The sequence below is a fragment of the Sus scrofa genome, unplaced genomic scaffold (genome assembly GCF_000003025.6).
Source record: "Sus scrofa isolate TJ Tabasco breed Duroc unplaced genomic scaffold, Sscrofa11.1 Contig27, whole genome shotgun sequence".
NCBI lineage: Eukaryota > Metazoa > Chordata > Mammalia > Artiodactyla > Suidae > Sus > Sus scrofa.
The window spans coordinates 135-11,569 of record NW_018085152.1 but is presented as its reverse complement, the minus strand read 5'-3'; the positions used below and the strand labels follow the sequence as shown (position 1 = coordinate 11,569).

Genomic DNA, 11,435 nt, shown 5'->3' with positions numbered 1-11,435 from the left:
AGCGTGGCCCCAGGGGTGGGCAGCCGGGTTGGATCAGGAAGAGTGAGGGAGGGAGACAAGTTCAGACGGCAGTGAGGTGCCATCAGTTGCATCTTTAGGCCCCGCGTGGGTCTGGTACGGAGAGCAAGTCCGCTTGACCCCTTTCGGAAGGTAGAAGAGTAATATTTATTCCTTAAAGTGTAGAGGAGCAGACGTTTGTGTCGAAATTGAGGGGCACCAAAGTTGCGTGTCCTGTGGACGGTAGCTCTTCTCTGTGATAATGGCTAAAACTTTGCTAGAACTAGGTCTTTTACTTCCGCTTTTCTTTTATTGCAGAGTTCTTTTGCTTATTTCTGAGTGTTGCATTAGTTAATTCATTAGTGGGCTAGAGAAGCTAAAGAAACATATCAGTAGAGCCTAGTTTAGGTGGGAGTGGACGAATTGGGGGGCAAGGGAAGCTAAGACGGTAACTTAGTCACTTTAATGTCTTCAGTTGAAAATACGGAGAAATTGTGATAGGATATAATTAAAGCCAACGATGGTAGTTTTATTTAGGTGATGAGATTGTGGGTGATTTGTTTTACTTATCTCTGATAAAGAACACAAATTGTATAATAGAGAGACAAAAAAAAAACCTTTAAAGAGTAAGGCAGTATTTGATTTTGCGATTGTATGCCTAACCCTGTAAGCAAATAATTGACGTTTTAGTAAATGTTATTGATCTTATGAGTAAAAAATTTTATTGTTGAAATAAGTAATTTAGTAAAATATATGATATCTAGTAATTAGGATTTTCTTAGAGGGCATTTGCAATTGTGTAATTATTTCTTTCTCTAAACTAGAAATAGCTATTAAATGTATATAATGTGCCAGGCAATTTTACATGTCATTTATAAGTTGTATAGAATTATAATTATCCTTAAAGATGTGACTTTAACTTTTTTCTTTTATCTAGTCTTTTCAACCCAACCAGGACATAGAATTTAAGCCTTCTCTCATAAGTGTATGGTAGAACTAAAGACGACAACTAAGGGTCACCTGACATTGTGATTGGCTGATAATCCCAGGACAAAATTAGTATTCAAGCATAAGGTAGATGATTTTTTTAATCCCAGGTGAAATTTTAAGTGACTGTATACACACCCATTCCTACCCAGATATTCTAATTCTACACTTTGAATAGAGATGACACAAACCTGAAAGGCTGAAAAGCCTCTGAAGCAAAAGAGAAAAATGTCACTCAAATCCATAACATCCGAATTTGCTAGATGATCCTTCCTTACCAACCCCAAATGGAACAAAATGCATGGCACCTGTAATTTTTTCATTTATTAAATGTGTTCTCATTTACTGAATCATGTCCTTAAAGCTGAAAGAAGTCATAAACTAGCATGTCACCTTTTGCTTATATCTCTTTATATATGAATGGAATTTCTGTGGTTTTCTTTTTTTTCCATATTGTAATATTCGAAATGCCCAGGAAATATATTTTATTTTATTTTATTTTCCCTCTGTGGTTTTCTTACTCTCTTGTTTCATTCCTGGTCACACCCATCCATTATCTCCCTTTCACCCAAGCATTTCACATACTCTGTGCCTTGTTCTTTGCATACACCAAATTTGATGATTGTGCTTTTGTTAATTAGTACTTAATATGTTCTTTGCATACACCAAATTTGATGATTGTGCTTTTGTTAATTAGTACTTAATATGTTCTTTGCATACACCAAATTTGATTATTGTACTTTTGTTAATTAGATTGTACTTTTGTTAATTAGTACTAGGACTATGTCAAAAAAAATGACAAACAGAACTCAGCTGTTTTTTGGAATGAGCACATAAAACTCTAGATTCTTATAAAACTCTGCTGCTAAGTTTGTCTTGAATATAGGAGGCATGTGAGAATGCATAGTCCTTATGACAGATTCTACATGGTTTTTACTTGTACCTCCTATACCGTCACATCTTTTAAGTGTCATTTTTCTGGTTGTCTAGTTGAATTATTTTTTCTTATTGGAAATATTAATTCTTATTAAAATAGTACTAATTGGTACTTTTTAAAAACAAAAAAACTGTTGAGTGATAATGGAATTTTGAGTTAACTGTCTAACTTTTTCAAAATGTGATTAACCATATAGTCTTTTCTCTTGTTGTCCCTCTCCCCCACCCTCCTTTTCTCAAGACTTCTACAAAGATGTTTGATATAAAAGCTTGGGCTGAGTATGTTGTGGAATGGGCTGCAAAGGACCCATATGGCTTCCTTACAACAGTTATTTTGGCCCTTACTCCATTGTTTCTAGCAAGTGCTGTACTGTCCTGGAAATTGGCCAAAATGATCGAGGCCAGGGAAAAGGAGCAAAAGAAGAAACAAAAACGTCAAGAAAATATTGCAAAAGCTAAACGACTAAAAAAAGATTGAAGGAATGAACAAGCTCTGCAACTAGAGGAAAATTGTTTGGAAAATTATGCAGCTCTGGAAGGACCACTAAGGTTTCTTTTCTGGACCTTATGACAGTATTATCTAGTAAACGAAGCCTGAGCATATGGAAGAATCATGTTAGTTCTCACCTGTACTATAGCAACTTTTAGGCTTTGGTGTGGAAGTCTCTTGACAGTTATTGTAAATTGGCATTTATGCTACAAAGTATTTAGTCATTTGTCTTTTTGCAGTGTAAGTACTAAAATGAAAACATCCTGTGGATAAAAATGACTTTAGAACGTGAACTCTATTCAAATAATGGCTTAAAATGGGGTCCTGTTCTGGACAAAGGAAGTTAAAAATGTAAAAATCAGAATTGTCCTAACATGAAAAGTGTGCTTTAGCTGAAAAGAGAGTATATTACTTACATCTTTTATCATAATTGTTTATTTCTTGGAATAGAATCATTTCTGGCTTTCTTAGAGCAAAATAATCAATGAGTATTTCTATTTTCTGCATTTTTCTCATTTTGGCTTTTGAGATACTGGTAATTATTAAACATTCTGCATTTTTTAAAAATCTAATTTTATACAGAATTCTCTTAACTATGTAGTATAACACTTACTGGATATAACAATTTTTGTACTTATGAACACTGCCATTTTCTTAGAAGTGACTTGTTGAGTAGAGTAACACTATGATTTAAAGCTTGCAGTAAAAAGGCCAAACTTGGTAGTACCTTGGAACCAGCTTATTCTCACTTGTGCTAAGTAGAAAAGTGAAGTTAAAATGTCTGATCAGGAGTTCCCATCATGGCCCAGCAGTTAATGAACCCGACTAGCATCCACGAGGATGCAGATTCAATCCCTGGCCTCTCTCAGTGGGTTAAGGCATTGTGGTGAGCTGTGGTGTAGGTTGCAGACGTGGCTTGGATCCTTCGTTGCTGTGGCATAGGCTGGTGGCTGCAGCTTTGATTGGACCCTTAGCCTGGGAACCTCCATATGCTGCAGGTTCAACCCTAAAAAGACAAAAAAAAAAGTCCGATCAGATAATTTGCTAATTATATAGATAACACTTTTGTTTTTATTTCCATTCTTTGTTAATTTAATTCATGAGGTAGTGATGCCTTATACGTTTTGGTCAAACAGGTTCATGGTGAAAATTAATATTTCAAATTTCTTAGAAGGAATTTTTAAGGAATAACAGTTAAGTCATATACCATAAATGGTAAAGAAAGGCTTATTTAACATTTGGAAAAATTTTGTTCAGCATAGTAGTTTTTGGGTAAAAAGGTGTAAATTATGTCAGAATGAGAAGGAGCCTAAAGGCTATTTCCTTTAAGTAGTATTACTGGAACTTCTTAACATGGTTTTTATAAATGCATGGTTAATAATTTCATTAGCTGTTGGTAATTAATAGCTCATTAATGTTTTCCTCACCTCTGATAATGAATTTTAAATTACAGAAACTAGTCCAATAGCTTTAATTTAAAAATGAAACTAGATATTGAAATAAATTTGATACTTTTTTATAAAGAATTGTGCTCGGGTCCGAGTGCCCACGGTGTCGACCAGCACTCCCGGGGGACTCTGGCCCAGTTCCGAGGGCCTGAGGGGTCAACCAGCTGCTCAGGGGGACTCGGGACCTGGTTGGAGGGCCCGCAGGGTCGACCAGCACTCCCGAGGGACTCTGGCCCTGGTCTCACGCTTGGTTTAGTCTGCCTGCGGGGTCGACCAACAGTCCCGGGTGACTCAAGCCAATGTCCGTGGGCCCACGATTTCAACGAGTTATCCCGGGCGACTCGGGACCGTGCCTGAGGGCCCGCGGTGTCAACCAGCTCACTCGCATGACTCCAGCCCAGGTCCGAGTGCCTGCAGTGTCGACCATCCATCCTGGGCGACTTGGCCCGGGTCAGAGGACCTGTGGGGTCGAGCAGTAATTCCGGGATATTCGGGACCTGGTTGGAGGGCCCGCAGCGTCGACCAGCATTCCCGGGGGACTCAGGCCCGTGCCCGAGTGCCCGCAGTTTTGAACAGCTGTCCCGGGAGACTCGCGCTTGGGTCCGTGGGCCACCGGGGTCTACCAGCGGTCTCGTGCGACTCGGTCCCGTGCCCTAGGGTCCGCGGTGTCTGCCAGCTATCCCGGGGGAGTTCGGACCATGCCCGAGGGCCCGGGTGTCGACCAGCTGTCCCGGGGGACTCTGGCCAGTGCCCGATGTCTCGCGTGGTCGACCAGCTGTCCCGGGCAACTCGGGCCCGGGTATGAATGCGCACGAGTTCGACCAGCTGCCCGGGTGACTCGGGCCCTGGTCTGAGGGCCCGCCGGGTTGAGCATCTGTCCCGCACAACTCGGGCCCGGGTCCGAGTGCCTGTGGTGTCGATCAGCTGTCCCGCGCAACTTGGGCCAAGGACCGATTGCCTGCAGTGTCGACCATCCATCCCGTGTGACTTGGGCCCAGGTCCAAGGACCCGCGGGGTCGACCAGCTCTTCTGGGAGATTCGGGACCTGGTCGGAGGGCCCGCGGTCGACCAGCTGTCCCGCGCGACTCGGGACCGTGCCCGAAGGCCCACAGTGTCGAACAGCTGTCCCGGGAGACTCGTGCTTGGGTCCGAGGGCCCCCGGGGTCCACCAGCGGTCCCATGCGACTCGGGCCCGTGCCCTAGGGCCCGCGGTGTCCGCCAGTTGTCCTGGGGGACTCAGACCGTGCCCAAGGGCCTGGGTGTCGACCAGCTTTCCCGGGTGACTCGGGCTTGTGCCTGATGTCTCGCGGGGTCGACCAGCTGTCCCGGGCGACTAGGGCCCGGGTTCAATGGCCCGCGGGGTCGGCCAGCCATCCCAGGCGGCTCGGGCCCTGGTCCGAGGGCCTGCGGGATCGCCCAGCCCTCCTGAGTGACTCGCACTCGGGTCCGGGGGTCCACCTGGTCCGAGGGTCCTCTGGTCGACCAGCTGTCCCGGGTTAATCGAGCTTGGGTCAGAGGGCCCGTGGGGTCGACCAGCTGTCCCAGGCCACTTGGGCCCTGGTCTGAGTGGCCGAGGGGTCGACCAGCTCTCCCAGGCGACTCCGGCCCATGTCCAAATCCCCGTGCTGTGGACCAGCTCTCTCGGGCAACTCGCGCTCGTGTCCGAGGACCCGCGGGGTCGACCACCTCTCCGGGTACACTTTGGCCCAGGTACGAGAGCCCTCGGGTTTGACCATCTCTCCCGGGGCCCTCGGGCCTTTGCCCAAGGGCCAGCAGTGTCAATGAGTTGTCCCAGGCAACTCTGGCCCGGCTCGGAGGGCCCTCGGATCGACCTGCAATCCCAGGTGAATCGAGCCTGGGTCCGAAGGCCCATGGTGTCGATAAGACGTCCTGGGCCAGACGGGCCCTTGTTCGAGGGCCCGCGGGGTTGACCAGCAATCCCGGGCAACTTAGGCCCGGGTCCGAGGGCCCACGGTGTCGACCAGCAAACCTGGGTAACTTGGGCCCGTGCCCGAGGGCCTGCGGCCTCGACCAACTCTTCCAGGCGACTCCTGTTAGGGTCCGAGGGCCCGTGATCGAACAGCTGTCCCGGGTGCCTCGGGCCCATGCAGAGTTCCCACAGGATCGACCAGCTGTCCCGGGCGACTCGACCCAAGGTCCAAGGCCCCAAGGGGTCGAACAGCTGTCCGGGGAGACTCGGGACATGGTGGGAGGGGCCACAGTGTCGACCAGCTCTCCTGGGTTCTCGGGACCATGCCCGAGGGAGCATGGTTTCGAACAGCTGTCCCGTGTGATTCGGGACCGTGCCCGAGGGCCCGCAGGGTTGAACAGCTCTCCCGGGCGACTCAGGCCCGTGTCCGAGGGACCGCGGTGTCGACCATGCGTCCCAGGCAACTCAGGCCCGTGCCCGAGAGCTCGCGGTGTCGAACAGCTGTCCCGGGCGACTCGGGCCCGGGTCCGAGGACCCGCGGGGTCGACCAGCTGTTCTGGGAGTTTTGGGAGCTGGTCGGAGGGCCCGCAGCGTCGACCAGCATTCCTGGGCGACTCAGGCCCGTTCCCAAGGGCCCGCAGGGTCGACCAACTGTTCCCGGTGACTCGGGCCCATGCCCGATATCTCGCGGGGTCAATCAGCTGTCCCAGGTGTCTCGCGGTTGGGTCCGAGGGCCCCCGCAGTCAACCAGCTGTCCCGGGTGCCTCAGGCCTGTGCCCGATGTCCCGCTGGGTCGACCAGATTTCCCGGGCGACTCGGGCCCGTGTCTGATATCCCGCAGGGAAGACTAGCTGTCCCTGGCAACTCGCACTTTGGTCCGAGTGCCCGCGGGGTCGACCAGCACTCCCGTGGGCCTCTGGCCCAGGTCAAGGGCCTGAGGGGTCGACCAACTGTCCCGGGTGACTCGGGACCTGGTCGGAGGGCCCGCGGTCGACCAGCACTCCCGAGGGACTCTGGCCCTGATCCAAAGACCCGCGGGGTCGACCAGCTGTTCTGGGAGATTCGGGACCTGGTCGGAGTGCCCACAGGTTCGACCAGCATCCCAGGCAACTCAGGCCCGTGCCCGAGGGCCCGCGGTGTTTAGCAGTTGTCCTGGGTGGCTAGGGACCATTCCCGAGGGCCCGCAATGTCGAGCAGCTCTCCGGGGGACTCGCTCTTGGGTCCGAGGGCCCCCGGGGTCTACCAGCGGTCCCGAGCGACTCAGGCCCGGATCCGAGCTCCCGCGGGTTCAACCAGCTGTCCTGGGCGACTCGGGCCCGTGCCCGAGGGCTCACGGTGTCGACCATCTCTCCCAGGCGACTCAGTTTCAGGTCCGAGGGCCCGTGGTTGACCAGCAGTCCCGGGCGACTCAGGCCCGGGCGACTCGGGCCCGGGTCTGACGCCCCGCGGGGTGGACCAGCTGTGCCGGGTGATTTGGGCCTGGGTCTGAGGGGCCGCGGGGTCGACCAGCTGTTCCGGGTGACTCGGGCCCGTGCACGATGTCCCACGGGGTCGACCATCTGTCCCGTGCGACTCAAGTCCAGGTCCAAAGGCCCGCGGTCTCAACCAGCTGTCCCAGACGACTTGCGCTTTGGTCCGAAGTCCCCTGGGGTCGACCAGCAGTCCCGGGAAACTCGGGCCCGGGTTCGAAGGCCCGTGGGTTCGACCAGCCATCCCGGGTGGCTCGTGCCCTGGTCCTAGGGCCCATGGGATTGACCAGCCATCCTGAGTGACTCACGCTAGGGTCTGAGGGCCCTTGGGATTGACCAGCCATCCTGAGTGACTCACTCTCAGGTCCGAGGGCCTGCGGGGTGGACCAGCAGTCCTGACGACTTGGGCCCGTGTCCGAGGTTCCTCATGATCGACCAGCTGTCCTGGGTTAATCGCACTTGGGTCAGAGAGCCCGCGGGGTCGACCAGCTGTCCCAGGCCACTCGGGCCCGGGTCTGAGAGCCCGCGTGGTTGACCAGCTGTCCCGGGCAACTCGGGCCTTTGTCCGAGGCCCCACAGTGTGGACCAGCTCTCTCGGCCGACTCGCGCTCGTCTCCGATGGCCCGCGGTGTAGACCACATCTCCCTTGTGACTCGCACTTCTGTCCGAGGGCCCTCAGGGTCGAACAGCGTTCCCCAGGGGACTCGGGCCCTGGTCCGAGGGCCCGTGGGTTCGCCCACCTGTCCCGAGCAACTCAGGCTGATGCCCAAGGGCCCGCGGTGTAGACAACTCTCCCGGGCAACTCGGGTTGGTGTCCAAGGTCCCGTGGTTGACCAGATGTCACGGGGGACTCGGGCCCGGGCCCGAGGGCCCGCGGGGTCGACCAGCTCTCCCGGGCAACTCACGCTCGGGTCTGAGGGTGTGCTGTGTAACCAGATGTCCCTGGCCATTCAGGCCCAGGTCCGAGGGCCTGCGGTGTCAATCAGCGGTACCAAGCAACTCGCGCTCGGGTATGATGGTCCACGGGGTCGACCCGCTGTACTGAGCCACTTGGCCTGTGTCCGGGGTCCCGTGGGGCCCACCATCTCTCGCAGAGGACTTGGGCCCGTGCCTGAGGCCCAGCAGGGTGAACACCTGTCTCGGGTGACTCGGGCCCATTTCCGAATGCCCGCGGGGTCGACCAACTGTCCCGGGCAACTTGCGCTTGTGTCCAAGGGCCCCCGGGGTCGACCAGCATTCCTGGGCGACTTGGGCCCGGTTCCGAGGGCCCGTGAGGTCAACCTGCTCTCCCGGGCGACTTGAGCCCATGGCCTAGGTCCTGCGGGGTTGACCACCTGTCCTGGGCGACTCGGGCCCTGCTCTGAGGGCCCGCGCATCGACCAGCCGTCCTGATTGACTCACAATCGGGTCCGAGGGCCTGCGGGTTCGACCATATATCCCGGGGACTCGGGCCTGGACCGACGGCCTGAGGGGGAGAACAGCTCTCCCAGGGGTCTCGGGCCCGTGCAAGAGGACAGCGGGTTCCACCAGTTGTCCCAGGCAGCTCGGCTCTGGGTCTGAAGGCCTGCGTGGTTGACCAGCTGTCCCTAGCGACTCAGGCTTGGGTCCGATTGCCCGCGGGGTTGACCAGTCATCCTGTGTGACTCCTGCTCGTGTCTGAGGTCCCGTGGGGTCGACCAGCTGTCCCGCGCGTCTCGGGCCCGGGTCCTAGGTCCCGCGTTGTCGACCAGCTGTCCCGTGTGACTCACGCTTGGGTACGAAGGCCCGAGGTGTCGACCAGCTGTCCCGGGTGACTGAGGGGCACGTCCGAAGGCCCTCGTGTCGACCAGCTTTCCCGGGTGACTCACGGTCAAGTCCGAGGGCCCGCTGTGACAACCTGGTGTCCCGGGACCCTCACGCTCTTGTCCGAGTGCCCGCGGGTTCAAACAGCTGTCCCGGGCGAATCAGCTCTATTCCGAGTTCCCGCGGGGTTGACCAGCTCTCGCGGGAGATTCGGGACCTGGTCGGAAGGCCCACGGGGTCGACCAATGTCCCAGGCGACTCAGGCCCATGCCCGAGTGCCCGCGGAGTCGACCAGCTGTCCCGGGCACATCGGCCCATGACCGAGGGCCCGCGGTGTCGACCAGCTGTCCCAGGCGACTCGTGCTTGAGTCCGAGGGCCCTCAGCGTCGACCAGCTCTCCTGGTAGACTCGGGACCTGGTCGGAGGGCCCACGGAGTCCAACAGGTTTCCCGGCTGCTCAAGCCGTGCCCGAGGGCCCGCGGGGTCGAATAACACTCTCGGACAACTCCTGTTCATGTCTGAGGGCCCGCGGTCAATCAGCTGTCCCAGGCGACTTGGGCCCGGGTCCGAGGGCCCTCAGGGTCGACCAGCTGTCCCGCATGAATCGTTCCCCGGTCCAAGTGCCCGCGGTGTCGACCAGCAGTCCCGGGTGAATCAAGCCTGTGTCCGTGGGCCCACGGTTTCAACGAGCTGTCCCGGGCCCCTCGGGCCCATGTCCGAGGGCCCGCGGTGTCGACCGGCTGTCCCAGGTGCCTCGCGCTTGGGTCCGAGGGCCCGCAGTGTCGACCAGCTGTCCCATGCGACTTGGGCCCATGTCCGAGGGCCCTCGGGGTTGTTCAGCTGTCCTGGGCCACTCGGGCCCAGGTCCGAGGGCCGTGGGGTCAACCAGCACTCCCGGGCGACTCGCAATAGGGTCCGAAATCCCGAGGGTTGGACCTGCTACCCCGGGGGACTCGTGCCCCTGTTCGAGGGCCTGGAGGCACGACCAGCCTTCCTGGGTGACTCACGGTCGTGTCCGCGGGCCCGCAGGTTCGACAAGCGCTGCCGGGGGACTCGGGCACAGGTCCGAGGGCCTGAGGTGTCGACCAGCAGTCACGGGGGACTCGGGCCCGGGTCCGAAGGCCCTCGGTGTCGACCAGCTGTCCCAGGCGACACGCGCTCGCGTCCGAGGTGCCGCGGGGTCGACCAGGTCTCCCGGGTGCATCAGGCCGTGCCCGAGGCACGTGGGGTCAACCAGATGTCGCGGGCGACTCCGGCCCAGGTCCCTGGGCCCGCGGTGTTGATCAACTCTCCCAGGCCATTCACGGTTGGGTCCGAGGGCCCGCAGGGTCGACCAGCAGTCCCGGGCGACAAACGTTGGAGTCTGAGGGCTCGCGAAGTCGACTCGATATCTTTTGCGACTCGGGCCGGTGTCCGAAGGCCCGGAGCGTCGACCAGCTCTCCCAGGAGACTTGGGTTATGGTCGGAGGGCCTGCGGGTTCGACCAGCATTCCCGGGCGACTCAGATCCCGCGTGGCTGTGCCTGTGGTGTAGGCCGGCAGGTAAGGCTCCGAACTGACCCCTAGCCTGGGAACCTCCATGTGCTGCGGGTGTGGCTCCCCCCCAAAAAAAAAAAACCAGAAAGAGAGAGAGAGAGAGAAGGAAAGAAAGAAAGAAAGAAAAGAGAAAGAAAGAGAGAGAGAGAGAGAGAGAGAAAGAGAAAGAAAGAAAGGAAGGAAAGAGAAAGATAGAGAGAGAGAGAGAGAGAAGAAAGAAAGAAAGAAAGAAAGAAAGAAAGAAAGAAAGAAAGAAAGAAAGAAAGAAAGAAAAAGAAAGGAGAAAGAAAGGAAGGAAAGAGAAAGAAAGAAAGAAAAGAAAAAGAAAGAGAGAGAGAGAAAAGAAAGAAAGGAAGAAAGGAAGGAAGGAAAGAAAAAGAAGGAAAAAGAAATCCATCTTGGAGTTCCCGCTGTGCCGAGGTCACAGCTGAGCCTCAAGTTCGATCCCTGGCACAGGAAAGGCAGTGCAGCAGGAAAAAAAAAAAAAAAAAGAACAACTCCATCTTGCTGGTTGGGCAGGGGAGATGCAATTGCCGGATGACATTCCACAACTCTGCCAAACTGGCAAAACCACGACGCACTTAGTACAGGAGTCATTGAAGACATGGATGTGAAAGCATCTTCTTGCTATCGATTCATTTCCCACAATCCCAGGAAGAGCCATTGGAACAGGGCTCCCATTCTTGGCACGATATCTTTTCTATGTGTGGGTGGACGCATCTTTTCTCATGGTTGTTTTCCTTTTGACCAAACTTAACTTCAGCCTCCACCATGTCATCTTTTGGGCTCTCAAGCCTGCCATGAGAATATGGTCACCAAAGTCCTCGCCCAGAGGCACCTTTGCCCACCACCAGTGCCGCC

At 54.8% G+C, this 11,435-nt stretch overlaps 1 protein-coding gene across 1 annotated transcript; it reads left to right on the top strand.

Moving 5' to 3' along the window:
• Positions 1-2,149: 2,149 nt before the first annotated feature.
• LOC110258667 (small integral membrane protein 15) lies at positions 2,150-2,752 on the top strand. Its single transcript, XM_021081953.1, has one exon. It carries the CDS (start codon positions 2,174-2,176, stop codon positions 2,396-2,398), a length of 225 nt encoding a protein of 74 aa, XP_020937612.1. The 5' UTR covers positions 2,150-2,173; the 3' UTR covers positions 2,399-2,752.
• The last annotated feature ends 8,683 nt before the right edge of the window (positions 2,753-11,435 follow it).